Source organism: Heteronotia binoei, chromosome 21 (assembly GCF_032191835.1).
Source record: "Heteronotia binoei isolate CCM8104 ecotype False Entrance Well chromosome 21, APGP_CSIRO_Hbin_v1, whole genome shotgun sequence".
NCBI lineage: Eukaryota > Metazoa > Chordata > Lepidosauria > Squamata > Gekkonidae > Heteronotia > Heteronotia binoei.
The window spans coordinates 191,228,124-191,255,088 of NC_083243.1; the positions used below are offsets into that span (position 1 = coordinate 191,228,124).

General features: G+C 40.1%; 1 protein-coding gene across 1 annotated transcript in view; it reads right to left on the reverse strand.

The window, feature by feature from the left end:
* HACD2 (3-hydroxyacyl-CoA dehydratase 2) overlaps window positions 1-26,965 on the reverse strand; it is a 52,524-nt gene that overhangs the window by 3,593 nt on the left and 21,966 nt on the right. The window contains exons 2-6 of the mRNA XM_060262194.1: window positions 23,354-23,471; window positions 21,887-21,905; window positions 19,112-19,200; window positions 4,039-4,160; window positions 2,979-3,157 (exon numbers count right to left, since the gene is read on the reverse strand). Of these exons, the coding sequence (XP_060118177.1) occupies window positions 2,979-3,157; window positions 4,039-4,160; window positions 19,112-19,200; window positions 21,887-21,905; window positions 23,354-23,471 (527 nt within the window). The remainder of the gene's footprint in view (window positions 1-2,978; window positions 3,158-4,038; window positions 4,161-19,111; window positions 19,201-21,886; window positions 21,906-23,353; window positions 23,472-26,965) is intronic.

A 26,965-nucleotide genomic window follows, 5' to 3' on the forward strand; every position in this document is an offset into this window, starting at 1 on the left:
GAGTGTTAAGAGTGTATGCATGCTCCATGTAAATAAGAAGATATTGGATTTATATCCCGCTCTGCACTCCGAAGAGTCTCAGAGCGGCTCACAATCTCCTTTATCTTCCTCCCCCACAACAGACACCCTGTGAGGTAGATGAAGATATTGGATTTATATCCCGCCCTCCACTCCTAAGAGTCTCAGAGCGGCTCACAATCTCCTTTCCCTTCCTCCCCCACAACAGACACCCTGTGAGGTGGGTGGGGCTGGAGAGGGCTCTCACAGCAGCTGCCCTTTCAAGGACAACCTCTGCCAGAGCTCTGGCTGACCCAAGGCCATGCCAGCAGGTGCAAGTGGAGGAGTGGGGAATCAAACCCGGTTCTCCCAGATAAGAGTCCGCACTGGCTCTACACCACACTTAACCACTACAACAAACTACACCAAACTAGCTAAATTGTTTGGAGATAAAGTTTTGATTTCACCCCTGGGTCTTTGAAATGTATCATAATAGTTCCTAAACAACCTGTATTAGAGTTTTGTTACTTGTATTTCCAAGGTGGTGCCTTTATGAAGCCTCAGTGTTTGTATCCAATCTGTATGAAGAGTGTTGTGGCCAGCAATGGAGCTGAAGGCTTTGCTATGCTTCTATGGAAAGGAACTGGCTCACTCCCCTGTCATATACAGCACAAGCGGAAGATACCATAATACTGATGAAGTGTGAAACACGAAAGGCGTCTATTATTAACTAGTTATTTGTATGCTGAATCAGTTAATAACTATGGGCTCTGTTTATAAGCATTTAAGTGTTTTTTATGGTTGTCAATGTGAACTTTTGTGAAGCAGTTTTAAAATTTTAAAATTAATAAAAATAAATATAAATAATTTAAAAGTATATAAACACATTTCAAAAGTAGTAAAAAGTTTGGTAGTTTGTTCTTGTCACAGGGATTTTTTTTTTTGTTGGTTGCATATATCCTCACTGCGTTTCCCTTGTTGTTCTTACTAGGAAAGGCAGAAGGCAAAAGAAGAAGGGGATGGCAAAAGATGAGATGGCTGGACAGTGTAACTGTTGTTACTGATGTAACAAACACGAATTTGAGCAGACTTCGGAGGATGGTAGAAGACAGGAGGGCCTGGTGTGACTTTGTCCATGGGGTCGCAAAGAGTCAGACTCAGCTGTGCGACTGAACAACAACAACATTGCCAGATCTGCAAGGTTATGTCCTTGAGACCTTCCAGAATTGGGAACATGATAATCCCTGGTAAACCTGAGTATAGATGGCTAAGAATCTTGTCTTTGGTTTGTGTTCTGTCACGGAGATCTCTATTTCTAGAGAATGTGCCATTCTGGTCGTTTGTTCTCCATACATTCGGAAATCCTCAGTGGATGATGTAGACTAGGAGTCCCCATGTGCTTGTTGGGGCTTGAATCCAAAGTTGAGTTCTTGGACTTGATAGTTCTATCACCATGTACTTTGGCTCTAGGAGAGGGGGGCCAAATCAAAGTGGTTGCAGATGGCAGGTAATGGTAGGAGAGGTGCCCATATATATAGTCATTTGGATCTGGGTCTTTGTGCTCTCAAGTCCCATTTCATAGGTACTGGGAACACACTGGGTACGGGGTCACAGGCCATCTCATCAGTAGTGGGTGGTGAGGTCAGGGGACCTGCTGTTCTGTTTCAGCACTAGTCAGAAGATGACCCAATGGCATTTGTGTCTGACCACTCCCTTGGAGAGTGAGGTGGGTGAAGAGTTCCATTTCGGAGGCATTGAGGGCCTCTGTTGTAAAGACAGACCCAGCTCCGGGGTGCAAACACTTGCTTTTGTCTGGGAGCCTTCTTTATTCTTGTCCTTCCCCTTTTTAAGCTTTTTGGCAAGGGGCTCCAAGGAGGCCCATTGCCATGTTGGGGAGCATGAGCTTGACCGAGTTCTCTGAGATCTGGAATGGGGGGGGGGGGGGGCAGAGCCAAATAAGTAAAACCTGGTGGCTCTTTTGGAGCCAGTTTGTTCTTTGACTTCAAAGTGGGAGATTTTGAGGCCTTGAGAGTCTTTTCCCATAATGCTGCTTTCAGTTTTGGGGATCTCTCCCCACGAGACTTAAGAGAAAATTTTAAACAGGCCTTACAGGTAGATATCAAGTGGTCTTCCCTGGCCTAGGCAAAAGAGATAGCTCACGTTCATCCGTCTGTGTTATCTTTGTACTGCACCAGGTGCACTTCTTAAACAATGCCTTTTGAGATACTGCAGGAATGGAGGGTCTGAAGACAAAGATTCCTCAACGTGGAGAGCAGGAGATTCCAGAAACGACCTACACTGTTGGTAGCAAAAGAAGTACTGAGGGGAAGTGGGCTGCTGCCTGGGAGCACTCGGCTTGGGGTGGGGAGGAGTTGACTCCTCCAGCATGCAGCTCCCTCTGGAGGCTCAGAGCTGTAAAAATCTACCAAGAGGCAGGTTTGCATGTGTGCAGCTCCTATGTGGGACTGCACAGAAGATCGACAATGAACAAGTTTATTTTAAAGGTTTTTCATTAGTAATACAGTAGCTGAAATGTAAAAGCCAGGCTTAAAACAATTTCTCTGCTATAGTCCATCAAAGAGCAGCCAAAGCTGAAACCTCACAGCTTTGTATGCAAATTCCTTAAAAATCTTTAATAGGTTTAACACTCTTCAAACTACCATAAATGCCCTCTGTCTAAAAAATAGTTAAGAGGGATAGAATCTTCCACAAGTTACCCAAGCAAGTATGTACAACTCCATGACACTTGTGCAACTGGGACACAACAGGACTGCGTTTGTGTGCCCACTTCTGCCATTGAGCAAGACAATGAAAAAGCAGGATGTAGGTGTTCAGGGGTAATTTTCATTTTGAAACCCCACTAACGTTTAAAGCTCGTAAATGCAAGAAGACTAAAACAAGTGCTTATATACAGGCATCTTAGGCTTTTTTTACATATTATGACTCACGGAACACGGGAATACAACCGATAATGCACTTACGTGGAATATAGGACATCATAACCAGGATCAGGAATATATAATAATCAAATGAGAAGTTGTACTTGTTAGGTAAACTGATAGAATACAAGCCGGACTGTCTGACGAAAGGCAGAGCAGCATATATTGTGAGCAATTCACCTGACACTCCCATTGGATACAGGATAATGAACAATGTGTACCTAAAAACAAAACATAGCATTCAGAGATACAAGCTGAAATCAGGGTTTTCATAATTATTATCTTATTCAACATGACCTGGTTATTTAATTGCTTGAGTGAGGCTGGAGCCTTTTGAATTCTCAGGTACAATAGTTAACCAAACTCAAGCTTGCAAGACGAAAGTAGCTCCTTTTCAAATAAAACCAGGTTTGAATACTCTAAAGGCAACGCGTGCTCTCCTTAAAGTGGCTTCTGTCAGCCTGGAAAACCAGCCACAAAACATCCCATTCTGCAGTTTTTCTCTTTGAACCCAATTTTTGCATTAAAAATCTTACCTACATCTTCCACTTCATTTTTATCACTACCTTATAAAAAGATATTTTACAAATATGAGAAATAGACAGAGAGGGTTGTCATCTCACATACTGTCATTCAGTTTGAAAAGGAATGTCAGGAAATCAAGAGTGATCGGGCATGGCCTGAAAAGTGATGAACACAAAGACTGCACTTCTAATCCATATCTCCTAAGGTTCCAACGAAAATCAATTTTTACTTGTTTGTGTGTGCCCTAAATGTCTGCAAAATAAAAATTACTAATACAATGCAATTGAGGTTTTAAGTTTATTAAATTCCCACATTGTTTTTCTTTTTTTTTTAAAGGATGTCATTCACTCAAGTGTCTTTCAAACAATATTATATGTCATCTTCTAGAGAATGTTAATTGCACTTGCAACATTTATGATTACAAGTGCTTAGCAACAACTCACAATGTTGTATTTGCCAACACTCACTGTTGTTGCTCAATATGGAGGAGTCCTCTCTCCTTAAAATAAAAAAAAATAAACATCCCCATGAAGTACCAGCCTGGCAATCAGGAACTGTTAAAATCCAGTATCCTTACCTGGCCCATTTGATGAGGTATGGAAGGTGATTTAGTAAGCTGAAGGTATAAAAGGAATAACGTATAATCTCAGTAATCGTCCAAGCAACAAGAAAAAGGAGGACGCTATCTTCACTTTGTACCTATTGAAGAAAGATATTTCACATCCTTAAGTAATTTTTTTCTTTTAAAGAATAAACTAATTTGTATTTCAAAAAATAATGTATTTAACTGCTTTACTGCATTCAGTGAAAGGAGCTATAAACTGGAATACTAAATCTAGGGAAAAAATCTGAATATATAATAAAACAAGTTTCTTCTCATATTTCTGTTAACAAGAATTCACCAGGAAGACTGCTTCACTTTGAATCTCAAGGACAATAGCCCCTAAAGCCATGAGAAAATTTAAAAAAAAAAACCATCCCCAACCAAATTCCCAGCTATATGGACAATGGTCGTAATAGTAGCTCTTTTGAGAGGGTTTAAGAGACAAACGTCTGGACAGCTAATGTAATATTCAAATGTTCAAAGCAATAGTTGATCACATGGATCTTGGATGGGGGCCAATTCCATGTGATCACCCACCCCCATTGATGTGGTTGGATCATTCAAACACTATCCTAGCTGCACAGGGATATCCCACAAGAAAGAGTGGCTCTTACATGCTTAATAAACCCCTATGCCATGCTATAATACGTTAATTCTCCAGTCTGAAACCTACCAATTCCATAAGCAAAATTCTTTTCATTTTTAAAAAGATCAAACAGGTTTGCAAGATAATAATTGCAGGTGCAGGGCTTACTAAGAAAGGGTCCTGCAGAGATCCAACAAAAAAACACATCACACAACCATTCTGTAATAAAACCAGGCCACAGCTTTCATTGATTACAGACCAAAGAGCACTGGCAAAGCATGGGGATGAAACCTCAGAAACTGAGCGACCCACCTGTCACCCGATAACCACACCCTCTTGGCCCGCCTGCTGGGGAACTAGCCGGGAGTGACAAAAATTACTGGTATCATACTGGCAGCTACTACTGAGTGGTACCAATTTGATACCTGGGGTGAGTTTTTGAAGTGCTGGAGCTTGGTCAATATCTGGTAAATTTTGAATTAATGGAAAAAACTCATTAGTCAATTGATGGATGTAGGCTGAAAAATACGCCATGTAAGTATGTATCTTTGCTGTTGCCTTGGTGAAGGAATAAATCTTTCAACCCAGAACATCAGTTTTCCATCCTTCCCTGTCAGGAGGGGCAGGATGGTGTGGCTGCTTTGAGGAGAGGGATGATGAGTGATTTGCAGCTGGGTGCTGGAACAAGAACTGTGTTTCAGACTCCTAAATTCTATACAACGCATCAAACCTTTTGGGTACTGGTGTGGTCAATGCAGGCTTGTCCCAAGCTTCTCTAATCATCTGTAAGTTGTACAGGAAGCAATGGTAGTACACATGCTTGTGGCAACTCAGATTGTACGATCTTATGAACCATATCAGTTATGGCTGGTAAGGCAGGTATCGGTATATTAAAGACATCAGCCACACGCCTGATCAGATCAGTGAAGGCTTTTGAACTATCAGAAGGCGATAGACATCCTGAAGGGTTCACTTCAGTTTCAGCAATACTATGCAGCTGCCAGTTTGGTGTAGTGGTTAAGTGTGCGGACTCTTATCTGGGAGAACCGGGTTTGATTCCCCACTCCTCCACTTGCACCTGCTAGCATGGCCTTGGGTCAGCCATAGCTGTGGCAGAAGTTGTCCTTGAAAAGGCAGCTGCTGTGAGAGCCCTCTCCAGCCCCACCCACCTCACAGGGTGTCTGTTGTGGGGGAGGAAGGTAAAGGAGATTGTGAGCCGCTCTGAGACTCTTTGGAGTGGAGGGCGGGATATAAATCCAATATCTTCTTCTTCTTCTGCACCTCAATCTCGCTGTTCCCGTCATCTGATTCATCATCAGAGAAGTCAGATGCAGACTGCGCCACTTAAGAATTGGAGGGGCAGCTTATTATTTTCCCTCCATATTTTTTTCCCAATTATCTAAATCAAGAGTATATCCGAATTCTTGTAGCCATTTAATCCAGCTTTCCTTCACATTTTTCTCTTGCATCTTAGTTTCTAACAGCCATGTATAACATCTGGAGATCATTTTTCTATCAGATTCAAATATGATATCATCAAATTTATTTAATTTTTTTGAAAAACCTAACCCCTTGTCTGACTTATACCTAGATTTCACCTGTGTTCTCAACCACCAATCCATTCCAGAAATTATTTCTACATTCAGTTCCTGTCTAGCATTTAACAAGCTTCCATATGTATAGTCCTCTTCCCAGTTAAAAAGGTGGGGTTGAGTCGATGCCTCCACTGGGGAAAGCCATTTAGGAGTATATTTGTATATTAAATTTTTAATCTCTACCCAGTTTTTATATAAGGATTTCCTTATTTCATGTCTCAAAAATGTGCTTCCTTTTGTTGGGTGATCATACCAAATAAAGGCATGCCATCCTTTGGTCAAATCCGCTCCTTCCATTGTTAAGAGTCTTTTATTTTTTAGAAGTAACCAGTCCTTGACCCACGTTAAAATACAAGCTTTATGATAAGTTTGCCAGTCAGGCAGGGCAAAGCCTCCTCTTTCTTTGCTCTCCTGAAGAATTTTCAACTTAATCCGCGGTTTTTTATTTTGCCAAATGAACCTTGCTACCATTTTATTCAGCTGTTTAAAAAACGATTTAGGTAATATTATTGGTAGCATTTGGAACAGAAATAATATTCTTGGAAGTATATTCATTTTAATTGATGATATTCTTCCCATAAGGGAAATTTGTAGGTCATTCCATCGTTCTAGATCTGTTTTGATTTCCTTTAAAATTTTTTCATAATTATCCCTTACCAGGGTTTTTAAATCAGCTGTTAAGTATATACCTAAATATTTAACTTTCCTTTCACAACAAAATCCTGATTTGGCTTCCAATTCTGAAATCTGTTCTCTTGTCATATTTTGGGACAAGAATTTTGTTTTTTGAAAATTAATTTTAAAGCCCGCTACCTCCCCATATTGCTGTAAGGTTTTCTTCAATTCTGCTATTGAGCAATTAGGATCTTCCAAGGTAATTAGAATATCATCTGCAAACGCTTGTATTTTGTAAACTTCCTTTCTAATTTTGACCCCTCTGATTTCCATGTTTTCTCTCATTCTCTGTAATAAAGGTTCTAGTGTTAGTACAAACAGAATAGGAGATAGCGGGCAGCCTTGTCTTGTTCCCTGTCCAATCATTATTGGGTCTGTCATAGATCCGTTAACATTAATCCTGAAGGGTTCACTTCAGTTTCAGCAATACTATGCAGCTGCCAGTTTGGTGTAGTGGTTAAGTGTGCGGACTCTTATCTGGGAGAACCGGGTTTGATTCCCCACTCCTCCACTTGCACCTGCTAGCATGGCCTTGGGTCAGCCATAGCTGTGGCAGAAGTTGTCCTTGAAAAGGCAGCTGCTATGAGAGCCATCTCCAGCCCCACCCACCTCACAGGGTGTCTGTTGTGGGGGAGGAAGGTAAAGGAGATTGTGAGCCGCTCTGAGACTCTTTGGAGTGGAGGGCGGGATATAAATCCAATATCTTCTTCTTCTTCTGCACCTCAATCTCGCTGTTCCCGTCATCTGATTCATCATCAGAGAAGTCAGATGCAGACTGCGCCACTTAAGAATTGGAGGGGCAAATGCTCCTGTTTCGGGTATTGTAGGTTGGATAGTTGACTGTGCAGCTGGTACAGGTCTCAGGAGTTGATCTGGCTGGTCTGGATGCTGTCTTGCATGGTGGCAACATACTGAAGTGCAGGAGGGTGATCTGCAGCAGTTAAGGGGTCTGGATGGAAACTGGTGCACGGTCCGGCAGTGAGATCGACCACAGCCACCAGGGGGCAATCAAGACCAAGAAGCATAGCATCCTCTGCTGTGCATCCATAGTGGCAGTCAGAGCAGTCCTCCCTGAAGGTCCCATGATGGTCCCATGACGCAGGCAAAGGTAATGGGATGAGAGGGAGCGCGAATGGGACCGCTCTCTAGAAGATGGTCTGCACCGTCTTCTAGAGAGTGTGAAGTCGGCAGATTCAATAACGAGTTGTTGTTGATACAAAGAAACTAGTTTATTGATACTGTTACTTGAGGTTAGTCCAAGATTGAAAGACTGAAGAGAATACAGTAGATACGAGCATATATGGGACACTTCAAAGGGATTCCTACGGGGGGGGGGGGAGGGTTATGCAGGGAACATTCACACATTGATGTTACCATTTTGTTCTCAGGCCTACTTTGGCCTTGATCGTAAATGGCTCCTGACTCCCTTCTGAGCCAGGCCTGAGAAGGCGCAGATAAGGCTTTCACATCTTTCCATTTCAAAGCAAATCTACATAACAAAGGAAGGTGGGAATGGAGAGTTTAGCTAGCAGCAATTGAATACACTTTGGTTCTACCCAGAATGCTCTTTGACTGAGCCAGAGTTATACACAGACTTGACAGAGAGAACTGGAGGGACTTCTAGAAGAAAAACTCCTCAAAGGGGAGTTCCTAGATGGTGGCCGTGAGCAGGCTGCTGCTTGCAAGCCCTTGGAATGATCAGTTGCTGTCATGCCCTGACTTGCAGCTGTACGATGATCATCCCCATATGGGCTTGTAGGAACTATAGCCTGTGTTGGTGCCGAAGCTAATGATACTGAACTATGAACAGACTGTGTTAATATGCCAGAGATCACCATCGGGACGACTCTGGAATTGATTTGTGACTTTGTGGCGTGAGGCTTTTTCTTTTTCAAGCTGTCGGTCGCTTTAGAGGCTGATTGCTTGTGAGACTTATCTTTTGCCTTCTTGGGCTTGGTAGGATTGCAGTTGCGATCAGCCATTGCTGAATCTCCCGTCACTGGTGGGGGAGGCAGCGGCCTCCCTTTGGGATGCTGACAATGATGCTTGTGGCTGCAAGGAAGCCTCCATGAGCATATGATGGAGGCGGACTGCCTGATTTTGCCTGGCTTGTCTTGTAAACTTCGAGCAAATCATACAGGTGTCAGTGTGGTGTCCCTCCCCAAGACACAGTAGGCAGAGGTTATGGCCATCTGTTGAGGGGATCTTCACACAGCAGCCAGAGCAGCGTTTGAAATATACTAGCTTTCCCATACGTTAGAAGCGGTTGCTGGGCGGGGGGGGGGAGGGGGTTATGACAAGCGCGTGATGAAAAGCTGCTAAACTGTTTCTCTTTCCCTCCCCCCACCGCCTATTTCCTTGTTTTTCAGACTGACTGTGAACCGTTAGATTTAGAAGCAGAAAAATGCAGATAAAGGAGCTTCAGGAGAGAACGATCAAGGTATGCTAATTGTGTGGTGGGAAAAAAAACCTGAGTGGGTAGGTGCTTTCCTTCAGCTTCAGGCATGCACACTACTGTCTGCTCCCCAAGGCAGAGCGAGAGTGTCAACATTCTAAGATCGGAACTTTGGAAACTCCGAGGTGAGCTTCTGCGTGAGCGTAGTACCCAAGTGTGGGATTGCACAGAGACCATGAAGAAGATCAAATGTTGCTTGTCCACACAACTAACTCAAGGCCAAGACCAAACTCTTACACTTGTTCTTCCAAACGCAAAGCGGGCACCGGATTATCTACTTTTGCCAGTGAACAAAATTAGGCTGCAATGCACGATTGCCAAACCAAAGATAAACTGGCATTGGACTACAAGACAGTTACATTACTATTGCTGCTAACTCTTGCCCTATATTGCCTTTTAAAAGCACAAAACCAAACTCCAGTGACTTGCTTTGATAGAGCACCCTACGCAAATAAAACACTTTTAAAATTTTTATTTATTTATTTATAACCCCCACCTCCCCAAAAATGGGCTCAGGGCGGGCACCCAATTACAAGTTCAAACATCAGATAAAATTACCGTATTTTTTGCACCATAAGACTCACTTTCCCCCCCCAAAAAAGTGGAGGGAAAAGTGTGTGCGTCTTAAGGAGCGAATACTGCAAAAAATTCACACAAATGCCTCTAAATTCACACAAACAGCTCTAAAAACTAGGTGCGTCTTATGCTCAGGTGCGTCTTATGGAACGAAAAATACGGGTAATTAAAATATCAGGATGGTGACAGGAAAAAAAAATCCTATATGTGGTCCCATAACTGGTCTAGAACAGATGTCGGTAGTCCTGTGGGCCAAATGCTAGCGGTATCTGAAGCAGGGAGGCCATATCCATGCCTCAACCAAAAGCTTGGCAGAACAACTCTGTTTTACAGGCCCTGTGGAATTGCAGCAGGATCCACAGGTCCCTGATTTCTATTAGGAGCTTGTTCCACCAAATACAAAAGGCGCCGGCCCTGGTCAAGGCTACGTGGACCTCTTTTGGGCTAATAAATGTTGATCACTGGAACACAAGGCTCTCCACGGGGTTTAAGAGAAGAGGCAGTCTTGTAGATATGCTGGTCCCAGGCCACTGAAGGCTTTAAAGGTCAACACCAGAACCTTGAACCAGATAGGTGGCTGCAGTCAGTAAGCAAGCTGCCACATTCTGCACCAACGGGAGTTCAAGAACATGCTTCTGAATTCTTAATGAAAACAGGCCCTCCTGCTTTTTTCACTATTGCTACTCCTTCATTGTCCATTATCATTGGTATTAAAAAACTTGATATGAAGTACAAAGTTGTCACTACTTATATTGGACTAACCACTGATAAAGATTCTGGTGTTGAATCACATTTTGGTCTCCTAATTTATGCCTGTGAAATGGGGTGGGTTTCTATATATGTTATGATTGTGAAGTTTTTGGATATGTGTGTATAAATTTTGTTTTGATTTTTAATAGTGCATTTGTCCTTAAGCAGTAGCTTTGCACCACCCTATTAGCAATCACATTTTGTGAGAAACATATTTCGTGGTAACTTAATGAAACCTGTTGTTCACATAAAAACTTCTGTTCTACATATTCAGTTATTTCCTTCTACTAGGAATAGAAGCTGAGATTTGGATGTGGTCACTAGAAGCTAGTCAGTGGCAAGCTTTTCATATATTTCAAATTCTGTTGGAATTGTTGATGCATCAGTATTTTTTTTAAATAAAATTGTGGCTTTTCTGTATGTTGGGGGTAATATATAACTGTATTGATTAGTTGTGAGTAGAAGAGTCCTGGTATTTAACTGGAGCAGTACATTTAATATTGTTGGCAACATGAAGTGGTTGCCAGCTTATTCAGTATTTCAGTCTGTCTGGAAATTGATAGCTTATGGCTAACAGACATCTGTGTTACCACACTACTCATACCAGTTTTAACTGTATTTTATGAAATGCCAGCTATTATTGGTATTCTGGAAAATGCAACAGGCTCCAGACCTCACTTTTCCAAATTTAATCTATAAACCAGAAGAATAGGCAAGAATAATCTTGGAAATGAACCCCAGAAGTCTGCAGCTCGACCTGAGTTTTGCAACATTATACAATATGGAATTAGTTTATCTGCGTTTCTGTGTCTTGTTCTTGCAACTTCACATGATCATATACGCACAGAGTATCAAGATCTTATAGATGCACGGATGCAAGCAGATATTTGTGTAAGTCTGTATGATCCTGCTTCTCAATTTTACATCTAAAAAATGTCTTGAAGATCATGGACTATATGTTGGTTATCCCAGACCAATGTTCTTGGAGGGAACAATTAACAGTGACCAAGATTAAAACAAGTATTCTTGAGAGAGCCAGCTCCATAATGGCAACCAGAGAAAAATATTTAGAAATTAAACATTAACTCTCATGAGAAAAATTCAGGTATTCATATTTTTCCTTATTATGTTCATTTCCCCTAGTTCTGCCCTGCCCTGGATGGCTCGAGCTAGCCCAATCTTGTCAGATCTTGAAAGCTAAGCAGGGCCAGTTCTGGATATCTGGAGAAGACCTCCAAGGAACACCAGGGTCATGACAAGAGGAAGACAAAGGCAAACCACCTCTGAATGTCTCTTGCCTTGCAAACCCAACCGAGTCATCATAAATCAGCTGTGATTTTTTAAAGATTAATTTTTGTTGAGGAAATATAGCATTTAGCTTCAAAGTGATATTTCCAAAAATAACACAAAAATTGCAATAGCCAACAGTTATCCCTTGGTACAAAATGTGTTAGAATATTTTAAGAAAAAGCAAATAAATCAGATAAATATGAGTAGGCACTAAATCTTTCGATACCATATAGTCTAACAATGGAAACCAAATTTCAACGAAATTAGATTGCCTCTTAGATCATTTAGTAAATTCTGTAAATGTTTTTTTCCATAACATAAAAACTCCACACTTTATTGAACCTAATTGAAACAGAGGGAGACAATTTATCCTTCATTTTCAGAGCTATAGAAGCTTTAGCAGCTGTTAACAAAAAATCAATCAATCTTTTTTCCAATGAAGATAAATTAAAATCATTTCAAAGATGCAACAAAATTAATTCAGGATGATTTATGGATGATGACCTGATGCTATTTGACTTCCAAATTCTTTGCCAATGCGAGTTTGTGAAATTATAATCACAGTATTGCTTTAAGCTTCTGATAATTATATGGTTTAGGCTCCTTGACACGTAATAATATCTTATATAAATGTGAAATAAGACCTTTACATTCACTTTTGTCTTCTTTAAGAAGGCCTTCAAAATCAATAAATCGTCTGTTGATATTTTCTCAGCTAGTGGGGGAAACAGGTGTTTCACTTGAAAATACTGAAACCAAGGTAAAATCAGTCTTGCTGTTTTGATCCAGCTCACATTTGTTTAGTGATAATAAATAATGTCAAAAGTTCGTCTCTCTTCCATATTTTATAGGTAGCAGGTTCAAACCATTGTTGTCCTATAAAGAGGACACTGGAGACAAGTTCAGATTGTCGAATGTCCCAAGTACAAAGAGTAGTAAGCAAAAAAGAGTTGCTGTTAGATCAAATGGGCCTTTGGGTACATTTATTCCATACCACATCTTGGATAGATTAACAGATAAACAAAAGTTTGTTCTATATAGAGATAATCATTCTGAAAGTTAGGCAATAATGACAGCACTACATTTGCTATCTGGGATGCCTCATAATATAACTTTAAATCTGGGCCACCTAAACAACCCAATTTAGAGGGTCTTTTACTTATATCAAATCCAATTCTGGGCTTTTGTTCCATATAAAATCTTTAATTGCTTTCTGCCATTTTTTTTAAAAGTATGACTCTGGGATTTTGACTGGTAAGGTTCTAAAATAAAAAATATAAGAAAAATAAAAGATTTAATCAAATTGAGTCTATCTGACCACAATAAAGGTTATTTATTCTACTGTTGCAAACTGGAACATATAAATTTGTGTAAGGCCAAATGATTAGCTTTCAAAATATCATTCAAATGTAATGGAAACTGAATCCCTCGATAATGCCACCAATCTGTTACCCATTTATAAGGGAATCTATCTAATAAATTGTTCTAAAGACAAGGTTCAACATATAAGATACAATTCCATTTTTAACTGGTTTATCATGAGGCCTAAAATCAAAATAAAATCCTTCAGTACGTTTTCAATTTCAAATGTGATTTCATCGTTACATCTGAAGTATGTCAAATATATGTCATTTGAAATATATGTCAAATGATCAGCAAATACATTGACCTTGAATTCTTTAGCACCAATTTTAATTCCATTAGTTCAGGCATTCGCTCTTATAGCTGAAGTGAGTGGCTCCACAGCCAGTGCAAATAAAAGAGGGGATAGTGGGCACCCATCTGGTACCTCTAATAATATAAAATCTTCTGAAAATAATCCAGTGATTCTAAAATGAGCCTTCGGATTAGAGTAGAATGAGTTAATAGCTCTATAGAAATCATTGCCAAAACCTGAAGAATATAAAAGTGCTTTAATTTTTTTTATTATTTCTGTTCTGTCAGATGCTTTTTCTATATCAAGAAAAAGGATGATCATTTTTATATCTGATTGCCTGCAATATGAAATTATATTAAGTGGTTTTCTGATGTTATCCAATAAATTTCTTGAGGGTATAAAGCCTGATTGGTCTGTGTGAATATATTCAGTGACAAATTGACTATCTCTTGGCTAAAAGAGCTGTAAAGATTTTCATATCTTGGTTTAGCAGAGATATTGGTCTGTATGAGCCAGGATTTGTCAAACCTTTGTCCTTCTTAGGGATGACCACTACAGCAGCATCATACCAAGTCTGGGGCAAAGTGCCATTAATTAAAATGCATGTATCTGCCTCTGATAACAAATGAAATAATTTTCAAAATAACATTCCACAGGGAATTCTTCTGTCCTCACACTCTTATTACTCTTCAAAGATTTAACAATAACTTCCTGGGATGTAATCGGCTGTTCCATGGCCAATTTATGAGTGTCAGAGATTTTTCTGTTGGCTAAATTTGTTGTAGTTTAGGTGTTGCATAGTATGGTCTAGATTTAAATTATCAATTTCATATAGACGCTTAAAAAATTGACAAAAGTTTTTCGTTATTTCTTTTGAATTTGTATGCACGTTGCCCCAGGAGTCTCTTAATCTATATATTAAAAAGCCCAGGCACATTATCAAAATATAATATCAAAAACTCACTACACCCTTTGGGTGAGGAATCTCTTTCTCCAGCTACAGCCTTCTTTTCAGAAGGCAGCCCTTCCAAAGAGAACAACTTCCCTTTCTAGCTGGGCATTTTATGCTTTCTTCCCAGGTCCCATTCCCTCTGGACTAGTTTTCCCTCCAAAACTCCGCCACCCGATTGGAGGGACAGAAGGAATCCTGGGAGATGTAGGCCCACTAACAACTCCTAGGCAGGCTTCTCCTTGCACTTTAGGCCACACTAGGCCTCAGATCAGGACACCCCCTCACCTACCCCCACTGGAAAAGATCATAAAGAACAACAGAGAGCTACAAACTTAGTAAAAGGGGGAAAAGTAAATGATATCTAGCAAATTCGCAATAGAAGGCCGCCATGCATATAAGAACTTTCTAAGTTGTGTACTAAATAGGAATTTTGCTTCTTTGATGAGGTGACAGAGGGACTGTAAGCTTCCTTTTATTCAATTTCTTTATAAGATCTAATGATGCTTCAAAATTTAGTTGCTTCAACATTTTATATCCCGTGTTCAGGTGTTTAGCAAGTATAGCTTTCCCAAGACGAACAAGAGGAATGCAAGTTCCCATCCAGTTATAATTAATATTGGCCTCCCTTAACTTCTCAGAGATAGGTCACAGCTCACATCTCTTAGAGATAAATCTTGCAACACCAAAACTTCTTTGTTGTGAAATGGTAAAAAAACCCTTTTTCACAAGCAGTATGCAGGATTTTGGTCTTTATATAGTGGCTGGAGAAATGATGTCTCATGGCAGTTTGAGCCTGGGATTAGCAAGAGATCTAATTCTGTATGCTTTCTCGATAAAAAAAAAAATGTTTTGTCTCCAGATTCCACTACTGATATTAGCTATGATGTGGGCATGTACAGGTCTCTTGTGCACCACACTAAGGAAAGCGCCTGGCCTTGGGGGCTATGACTAAATAGATTGTTTTCTTTCTCCAGCCATGAGTGGCTCATATGAACATATGAAGCTGCCTTATACTGAATCAGACCCTTGGTCCATCAAAGTCAGTATTGTCTACTCAGACTGGCAGCAGCTCTCCAGGGTCTCAAACTAAGGTTTTTCACTCCTACTTGCCTGGACCCTTTTTTAGTTGGAGATGCCGGGGAATGAACCTGGAACCTGGGAGGTAACACCTAGACCAGGGTCCTCAAACTACGGCCCGCGGGCCAGATGCGGCCCACTGAGGACGTTTATGCGGCCCGCCGGGTTATGGCAAAATCAGACCGGAAGTGACGTTCGACCTAAACTCGCGTTAGCAACGCGCACTTCCGGCACTGGGCTGAGGCGGCGGAGACAGAGTGTGAGGTGATACCGAGGTGAGGTGAGTTCCCAGGCTGGGGTGTGTGGTGTGGGGAAGGAAGAGAGATGCAGAAAACGGAGAACTGATGGCCCGCGGCCTTGTGCAGTAACGGCAGTCCGGCCCTCCAACAGTCTGAGGGACAGTGAACTGGCCCCCTATTTAAAAAGTTTGAGGACCCCTGACCTAGACCTTATTAAAGAGAAAGCCTTGAGAATGTCTAAGGGAACTCTGCATTTTTTCTATACCAGAGGTGACCAACATATTCCCTCAATTGTAAAACTGTTTGATGCTAAAGTCACTACCCAACTCCTATATGGTGTTCCCTTGTGGGTTGACTTAGTAGATGAGCACTTAGATTCCATTGTACATAGCTTTCTTAATAAGTTGTTGGCTGCTCCTTATTGCGCAGCTGCAATTGCTATTAGAGCTGAGTTGGAGATCTGATCCTCGGAGGCAAGAGCATGGCCCTCTAACCGTTGATTAAAACCTCTTTTGGCCCCTCTCATGGATAGGCTTTTAAGTTTGCTTCTGAAGGACTCATATGTTAATTTGACGTTATCAGTAATTGTCAACTATCTTAGGCAGCTGATATGGGGTTACAACTGGGATGTACCTTTCCATTTATTCATTGATGCGCAAAGACCAGTTGGTCATAAGCAAATGGAAAATTATATATACCTATGCACATAGAAAATGCATTTTTAAAATACAACATTTAGATTATCCACTGGAAAACTCCATGTGCCTTAGAAGTTTCACTATCCATGGGCACAAGACTAATTTCAACAGCTGAACAAGCTAAAAAAAACTGGAAGAAGAATTAACAGGAACACTCAGGAAGATCCTGAAAGTTCTAAGGATTCTGAAAAATCCAAATAAAAAGATTTTTTAAAAAAATCTGGATAGGGAACAAGACAAATTAGACTAAGCTGCAGCCTATTGATAAAATGAATAAATTAAAGATAATATTGCTGAACATAAATGGACTGAATTCCCCCTCAAAATGATCTAAGTTTTTCAATTGGTTAAATAAGCAAAAAGTAGATGTAATATGTATCCAAGAAACTCATGTAAAAAAAAGAACATGAACAACTTTTTAAAAACAAGAAATTGGGCAATGTCTATGCGGTCTCAGCAAATGAAAAGAAAAAAGGTGTTACAATCTACATAAGAAATCAACATATAAGTTATAGAAGTAGTAAGAAATTTGGAAGGGAAATATATTTTGTTAAAAATTTGCTTTCCCAGTGGCAAATTTTCTACACTTGTATCCATCTATGCTACCAAGAATGCAAAAGAATTTTTTTCCGTGTCTAACTGGATTTTCAAGAAGGACAGATTATGATATTTGGAGACATAAATGGGTCCTAGATCTCAAAAAAGATAGATCCAAATTAACCAAAGGAGGAAAACTTCCTAAGAATGTCTTTAAATATATAGAATTGCTACAACTAAAAGATGCATGGAGAATTTGTCAGCTCAAGTCTTAGAGACGACACATTTTTCTCTGACAGACATCAAACAGCCGCCCCCCCCCCCCCCCCCCCCCCCCGGCAACCAAAATCCTCTCAAGAGAAGCATTCAGTTATTTGCATTCTGGTAGTTTTAAATCAGACAACCAAACAAAAAAGTAGCCTGTTCAGAACAGGTGTAACCAAGACAACATTTTGCTCTCTTTAAAAATAAGCCATATCAGAAATTATTGGCTCTGTTAGCATTCCCATGGACAGAACTTTCAGACTGCTAAGCAAGGCTGTTAATGCCAGTCATTAATAAATAGAGTTGTTGGAAGTGACTTGATGGCACATAACATACCTACATTCTTAATTTCGATGAGAATCAAATAAAACAAATGATATGGAATTACTTTGGCAAATCTACTCTTCCCTCCCCTACCAAAAAACACGAGGGCAGAATGGCTAGTGAACTTCCCTGATATTGCAGTAGTACGTATCTATCAAGGAGCAGAAAGGCCACAACATGCAAACAGTTAACAATCTGAGCACTTCAGATAAAAGAGCAAGTGCATTACTGGAATATTACTCAACCAGCTCATGCAGTTTCCATTTACAATTAGACACCAGGCCTCAGGAACCCACAAAAAAAAAAAATGTCAAGGCCAAAATTTACATTTCAAGCTACCAACACAGGTAGCCACTTCACTAGATTTTAATGAATTAATTCAATACAGCTAATTAGATCCATTAAAGATCTGGAAAGCACAACGGAATTAACAAAAAGATCAAGCACGCTATTCATGCATCTGTACACCATTTCTTACAAAATCCATAACAGCTGAGCTTGCTCTGGGAGTTCAGGTGTGCAGATAATCCTTCAGAAAAAGAAATCAAGACAATTTCATAACACTGTGATATAACTATCTTGAAACAAAGGAATTTTTGGGTACTTGCTATATATTACCTTGGCCTTTAGTAACTGTCACTGCAGTTAATTCTTACTATTTTTATTGCCAAGTTGCTTAAATTTTTGTTCAACAATATAATTTAAATTACATTACTATTGCTAGAATATTACATTCCAGTTGCTACGTTGGAAAATTGCTTATTTGGAAAATATTGCCGGTAGTCTATCTATATAGGCTATCTAGCAGTGTTATACTTCCTTTGAGCCAACAGAAGTTACAAATCTGCTACTTGTACTATAGCAAGTAGAGTCAGATACAAAAATTCATCAAAACTGCTTTTTTAAAAAAGCTTTTAAACAGTTTCTACTTCAGCCATGTATAAAACAGGCCAGTTCAGCTGGGCTCGTTGATTTGTAATCCCTTCACCAAAGGAAAATTGCTGAACTGAACCCAGAATTATGATCTCTTGCTTTCAGAAAGTCCAACAAACTTCATTTCAGAGATATTAAATGACAATGTGAAAAAAGGATATTGAGAAAAACAAGTCCAGGGTGCAGAGGAGACATTAGTAAGAATAAGATTGTATGGGTTATCTGGTTGAATACAGTCTATTCATCCATCATTAGTATCTTCTTTCCATTCCCACAGGGCTCTTTCTAGTTACAATGCAAATGTGCATGGGGGTGTGTGGAAGCATTAAGCCTAATCTGATGCCACAGAAATGCTGCAGACAGTGGATCCAACAAAAATGAACATGAGATTTATGCATAATTTCAAAGACTTGGACATTTTTCTCTCTTTACACTTACCTCTTTGACACTATGAGTTATGGCCCATGTCAGAAAAACTCTTGACATCACCTGGAAAGCAGTCAGGACAACAGAAGAGGGAACAATCCCTGAAAGACATTAGCATTAAGTATATTTTATTCACAGAAGTTCTGCTGTATCTTATGTGATGTAGAGACAGATAGACCAATTTTATACTAGACCTTTAATCCTGGTTTAGCCCTGTTCCCAAGCTGACAATCTACACTAAAATCATAAAGTCATAGAGTTGGTTTCTCTGATTTTAGTGTAAAATGTCAGTACGGGGACAGGGCTAAACCAGGATTAAAGCTTTAGTGCAAAACTCGTCTCTAGTCTCTCGACAAATTTTACAACATAGGTTTTTAAAAAACAATCCTGAAGCTTCTCCTAACTTTCTCTCTAAATATGCAAGCAGCAATGATTGTCACTAAAAATACAATTTGCCTAACGCTTGAGTAGTTACTTAAATGGCCAGGGCTTCAAAACTTTGCAGAGTATAAAACAAAAGAAATCCCTAACATCAAAGCAATTCTAGTATACCTCTTATTTAGGATCCTGCCAGGTAATAATGAGATTTTTACACACTGTGCTGAACTTTTAATCAATTCCTGCAAACAAGTTAGCACAACCAAACCCATAGGAATGCTTATTAAGGCTTCCTATAGCAAATGTTTTCAGCTATTAAAGGCTCCATTCACAGGCTTCTGACAAAACAACATAAACTTTTTGGATGGAAGGTTCAAGATACAGAATGTACATTACAAATAAATTAAAAAGAGGGGAAAAAAATTAGGTTCTATGGGAAAGATCAGAATTGCATGTCTGAATTATAAAACAGTCTTCACTCAAGATTCCAGTTCAATATTTCAATAATACAAAGTCCATATAAAAGTTTATCAGTTTTCACAAAATCTTAACTTCATCCAATTTCACATGAAGAAAGTAATCCTTTCCACTATTCTTCCACTCGTTCTATAAAGTGCTCGTGCAGTCCAAACCTCAAATAAAACTCATACGAAGTTTGAAATGATGTGATGTCTTCATTAATTTTATAAATATAAGCATGGACCCGGGTTAGAGCCTCTTGATGATATTGTCGACTAAATCACCATTTCTCCTATGTCTCTGTCAAAGAGGCGCCACTGAAAGTCTGTTTCATTTGTGGCTGTCCTAATTGGAATGAGACCAAAAGTCTGTCTCGTTTCAATTAGGACTGTCACAAACGAAACGGACTTTGGTGGTGCATCTTCGACAAAGACATAGGAGAAATGGTGATTAGGGACTTTGTTAATCTTCCACAGTTTTTTTGGTTTGTCCTTGCTTCTTCCTGTGGATCTCTAGGGTGAATATTTTAGAAAGACAGAAGATAAAGACTGCAGAGGATAGGAAACTTTTTGAAACAAGTCTAATTTGATGTACCTAAAAAATGCCATATGCAGCAGGTTCAAACAAATCCTTTTGAATCCTTTAATACTATCACAAGAATCCTGTTGTTAACCTTCCCCCAGCAAAGAGTTACCACAAAAACAGCCCACCCAGTGGATGATCCAGAAAGTGCAAGAAAGGGACAGCAAGGCTCTTTTGGAGTCCTGTGGCTACACTTGGATTAGTTAATTGCAGCTAAAAATGTGAGGGCACAGGAGGAAAAATGGAAAAAATTGTGGGGGGGGGGGGGGAGGAGAACCATTTTTTTTCCTGAAGCCTTCCTTCTTTTCTGCTTTTCTAATGGACAAACTGGAAAATTTGGAGGAACAATGAAAAGAAACTTCTATGAACTATTTTCTCTTTTAGAAAGAATAAAATGCTTCTTAAACAGAAATTTTTGAAATTTTGAGAAGATGTAGAAGATATAGACCCTTTTAAATTCCATAAATATGCCAAATAGTACAATTAGTACAATTATATATGCTAAGTTATAAATGACACATTCTATATTGCTCAATCAGTAAAAGTAGTTTTAAGTTTGATAAGAAATTAAATATTGCATGTATTTAAATTTTCCCAAAAAGTTCCATTTTGACAAATGGTATTTTCCTCCCTGTGGTTTCAAAATTACTGGAAAATTAAAATCCTTACACGTATACACAGTTACTTCACTGTTCCCCAAATCCCCTTTGTTTACTCTCAAAAATAAAAGGCTTGGAAGAAACACACTGACTCAATCCCTTCTTAAATATTAAGGAACAGTTTGAAGGGTGATTTCACCTCAAGCTAAGTGTAAACATCACCTGCTTGCAATGTGGATATGGTATGGGAAAATGGAGCAGCTTCATCAATGAAACCAGAAAAAAATCATCCAGAAAAGTGTGTGGCCAAACAATGTGAATCTAAGAGCTGATACAATGCTTTATATCAGGGGTCCCCAATGAGGTGCCTGAGCGCACCATGACACTTGCTGACACCTTTTCTGGGGCAGGCCAAGTATTTCTGTAAGTGGTCGTGATCAGGTGAGGCTTTTGTCCAGCAAGGGTTTGACTGGCCACTGGTGATTTGGTTGGCTGTGCATAAGTTTTTGAATGTTGCTTTGGCAGCAGCTGCCGCACAGCACAATGATCTTCACTGTGAGACTGAAAATAAGCTACGGCAGCCGTTTGTGTCTGGTTCCACCCACAGAAGCCATTTTGTGGAGTCATTCTGCGCCCATCACACTGTCAGAATCCCAAAGGTGCCTGCAGGTTCAAGAAGGTTGGGGATCCCTTCTTTATATTTTTGCAATTAGAGAGATTAGCTAAATCCCCCCCTCCAAGACATCAGACACTGAATTCCAAAACTTACCTATCGCACAGTGCAAAATCTAGAACAAAAAGAACATTTAAATCAGCAAAAACGAAAATTTCAAGCAACAACACTTCAGTACATCAATGTATTTTATTATTAGGAACGTGGTCTCTGACATGGCATTATTACATGTCATTTCTCTCACATGTGATTCCAGAGAGCATTTATCTCATCTAGATTTCTGATTTCAGTCTACTTTTAAAAGGGAGTAAGAGTTTTAACAATTGTCCATTCAATAATAATAATAATAATAATAATAATAATAATAATAATAATAATAATAATCTTTTATTTATACCCCGCCCTCCCCGCCTAGGCAGGCTCAGGGCGGCTAACAAGACATGGTAAAACCATGATACAGATAAACAATAGATAATATAATTAATAATTTAAACAATAAAACTAATAAAACATTATGACATTAAAATACAGTCGAATGGCGTATAAGATGGCTCGGTATTACTGATCTTATCAGGAGTTCTGTCTTATAACCCAATTAATTTAATTTCCCCTAGGCTGGTCCCCAGAGGCAGACCCCAAATAAGCCTTCTTCAAATTATTGCAGCCTGTTTCCCCACTACAAAAACAACGAACAATGAAACAGGGAGATATGATATGATTGACTCATGGCACTAAGCTTATGTCCTATTTTGTCCCAGTGACCTCCTCTGAACCAGTAAGGAACACAGCCTCAGTAGTTCAGCTGAAACAAGGACGTCCTCCTCATTGGTTCAGCATCTGATTTACACAGATTAAATCTCCTTTAAAAAGACGTTCCCCCCTCACAGGAATAAAATTAAAACTGAAACTCAAATAAGAACACAATCTTTTGGATGATCATTCACTTCTTCCTACAAGAATAGGAAGGGGGACATTTAAGCCAGAGGTCAGCATCCAATCTCTTCCCATGGATAATTTGGGGAGGGAGTATGAAATAATGTCAAAACATGCCCATTTTGTTGATTTTATGAATGCAGCAGCAGAAGTTTGCGGGCAGGGGCTGAACCAGATTACCTAGCTCTGTATTCACCATTCATGAAAGATATTATTAAATTTATTTCTAGAATTAAAACGACAATGGAAGAATCGGTCTGGTAGAATATTTCTGCAGATGGAACTTCAACAAAGTACTAAGTTTAAAATCCTGATATGTTAATATTTTTTTCAAATGTTACCAGGATTCATACATCATTCTGATGAAATATTCTCAAGTGTCAGAAGATATTGTACTATTGTTTTGCTATAGAGCAATAATTCACAAGCTGATTAGCGTGTGTGAACAATCCAACCAGTTGCAAACAACTGCTATAATCCGCTGAGTGCAATATCCAATTATTTGTATGGATGATATTTAATACAACATGATGGGAGTTAAGCACTGATTGAAATAAAAGGCCAATCAATGGCAGAGGACTAGAGTTTGGAAAAGCATCATCTTTGTGACACTTTAAAAACTCCACCCACCTCAAGCAAAGCTGCGGTTTGGAAGAACTTCAACGGTTTTTCTACTGAATAGTAAAGGTTGTGGTAGCTACCCGTGGCAAGATATGCTCTTACTAAGCCAACCGCTATAACAAGCCATCTAGAAAAAAGAACAGAAAAGAGGCAGACAATGAAATGTCATGTTGGCAATAATACAGTTAATATCACCCTCCGACCTTGGTGTTTTTCACATGAGGGCGGACTTGAATGATTTCCCTATTGCTGCTGCATCTGCCAATACTGTGCAGTAGCAACAGGGCTTCCACATTTTCCCTGCCCTGGGCCATGTGGTGGCAACCCCCCTCCCATGCCACTGGAGGCCTTTTCCTGAGGTTTTCTTATAGTTGACAAGTGACATAGCTCTAATGATGTAATGATCTATAAGATTCTTTCTCTCTCTCCCTCCCTTCCTGACCACCTTTGCTTGCAGATATATAAGGGGATTTTTTTTTTAAAAAAAATGAAAGCTGGGAATTCAAAGATAGATATTGTGCTACAACAACTTTTAAAAAGATCTCTGGCAGCGGGAGGGAATGGCTGCCAACGGGTACTGAAGCCGGAAGAATGGTGCCATTGCCAATGTATTAGGAAGAGCCTGATTTTCCTGTTCAAATGGATGCTGCCATGAATTTGCTGCGAGCTTCCCCCAAAATGACAGCAATGTAAGTTTCCAGGGGGGGCTTGGAGATCTCCTGTTTTTACAACTGATCTCCAGCTGGCAGAGATCAGCTGAATATTTTCAGATCGGACATTTTTGGAGAGCTGAGTAAATGGCCCCCACTCTGAACAAATACCTGGGAAATACCGATACAGAATTTTTCAGGAATTTTTTTTAGCACTGTTAAGCCAAATACACACCACTATGTTTAATGGGAGGTGCCAACTGTATGGCTCCTTTAAGGAAAAGCCTAATGTGCCTATGAGAAGAAAAATTACAGTCTTTTGCTGTCTCACATAATGGATAGTGTTGCAACCTGTCTTGTAAGATATCTGGTCCTAGAACCTTTGTGCAGAATGGGAATGATGTCTTTGTAAGTAGGTTTCAGTGCAGCTTTTTAGGGTTGGTTCACTTCTGAATACCTGCCACGTATGATTATAGAGATGACTGGAAGCAGGTTTTCTGGACTGCACCATGACGTCAACTACTTAATTTAGAAGGCCTAATCCTTCTAAATCCACTTGTTCAATCTTTAATCTGTCATCTGGGTAGTTAATTGAGTCTTGTACAAGGAGAACTCATTTGTCTGGCAATCTCCACAGTAAAGATACTAACAGCTTCACTAGCTGAGAGCCAAACATTTCTGTGCCAGAAGGAAGTTATGAAAATCATCTCTGTTTCTGCATTTGACACTTTGTTCAGGCCTCAGCTGATCAGCAAGGTTGGAGGGAAGGCGTGCAGCAGACCACTGGGCCAATGGCAAGTGTGTGCATCTTTGCCTATGGCCTGGGATCATAGAAACTGGTTAGAAACCTGATGACTTGATTGTCGTTTCATGTTGTAAAAAGATCCAAGATAGGAATTCAGAAAAAAAGTGTAATTTTGCCTGAATTCTTGCCTACTCTCTTTGTTTAGACTACATTCTCCTGGATCTAAATCCTTCCTGCTCATTCAGTTGGTTTCGAGGTTTGTAAGACTGTATAGGTGTCCTGCTTTCAGACCGACTAATTTTTTCTATGCCCAATTGAACCGAATTTTGGACTCCCAGTGGAGCGACATCAATATGGTGCCTCGTCGATTTATTTGAACTTTGGCTGTAGAACTCACTGAGTACACTAGCACATACTTGTTCCTTGATAGGTTCTGGATGGTAATCAGTGCTAGTCTGATTACTCCGAGTTCCAGCTAGTTCATACTGTTCATTTCTTTCAATGGGTTCCATTTGCCTGGAACAATCTGATCCTTGCAATGTGTTCCCTAGTCCCTTCTGCAGGTGTCTGTAATTACCATCAGGTAATAGAGAGGTCATAGCGAACACCCTCTTCCAACAACCTAAAAGGCGACTCTACACATGGACATCACCTGATGGGCAACACAGAAATCAGATTGATTACGTATATACCCTGCAGTCAAAGATGGAGAACCTCCTTACAGTCAGCAAAAACAAGACCTGAAGCAGACTGCGACTCAGATCATGAGCTACTCATTGCAAAATTCAGGCTTAAACTGAAGAAAACTGGAGAAGCCATTAGGTCCAAAATTAGGAGAAGCCTTGATCACATCCCTTATGAATATAAGTGGAGGTGATGACACCATTCTACTGGCAGAAAGTGAGGAGGACTTAAAGAACCTCGTGTTGAGGGTGAAAGAGGAGAGTACAAAAGTAGGCTTGAAACTCAACATAAAAAAAACTAAGATCATGGCATCCAGCCCCATCACACCTTGGCAAATAGAAGGGGAAGACATGGAAGTAGTGACAGACTTCACATTTCTGGGATCCAAGATCACTGCAGATGGTAACTGTAGCCATGAAATGAAAAGATGCTTGCTCCTTGGGAGGACAGCTATGGCAAACCTGGGCAGTATAATAAAAAGTAGAGACATCACCATGCCAACAAAAGTCTGTATAGTCAAAGTGATGGTATTCCCTGTAGTAATGTATGGCTGTGAGAGCTGGACCATAAGGAAGGCCGAGCACGGAAGAATAGATGCTTTTGAGCTGTGGTGCTGGAGAAGAATCTTGAGAGTCCCTTGGACTGCAAGAAGATCAAATCAGTCAGTCCTAAGAGAAATCAACTCAGACTGCTCCCTGGAAGGTCAGATGCTGAAGCTGAAGCTCAAATACTTTGGGCATGCTTATATTTATAAAATTAATGAAGGGAGCACTCACTGGAGAAGATCCTGATGCTGGGAAAGACAGAAGGCAAAAGAAGGGGATGGCAAAAGAGAAGATGATTGGACAGCATTACTGATGTAACAAACACGAATTTGAGCAGACTTCGGAGGATGGTGGAAGACAGGAGGGCCTGGCGTGACTCTGTCCATGGGGTCGCAAAGAGTTGGACTGAACAACAATAGAGAGCCAACTGTGTGACTGAACAACAATAGAGAGCCAGTTTGGTGTGATGGTTAAGCGTATGGACTCTTTTCTGGAGAACCCTGTTTGATTCCCCACTCCTCCACTTGTAGTCGCTGGAATGGCCTTGGGTCAGCCATAGCTCTCGCAGAGCTGTCCTTGAAAGGATATGCAGATACTAGTCTGGGGGTTGAAAAACGCAGATACTAGTCTGGGGGTTGAAGACTATCAAGATGTGGATGGTGGTTAGGAGGTGGACATTGGTCCAGAAGTTTATGTGTCAGATCCTTCACTGGTACTGTGGGGGTAGGTAGGCTAATCTCGGTCCAGGATAAACACTATTGACAAGGTCAAGCCACCCAAATGGTGTAAAAAAGGGTGTGTTGAATCCAAATAAAGATGATGTATTCCACAGGTGCACAGTCCTGAGTGGACATAGGGTCAAGGAGACTGGGATTGCCAGGAGTGCCAAGGTGATCTCCAAAAGGATGGCAAATTTGTAGAACATGGGTAGTGTGAGTAAAACCCAGCATCACAGTGGTATTGGTCCAGGGACCCAGAGGAAGAGCACTGGTCCTCG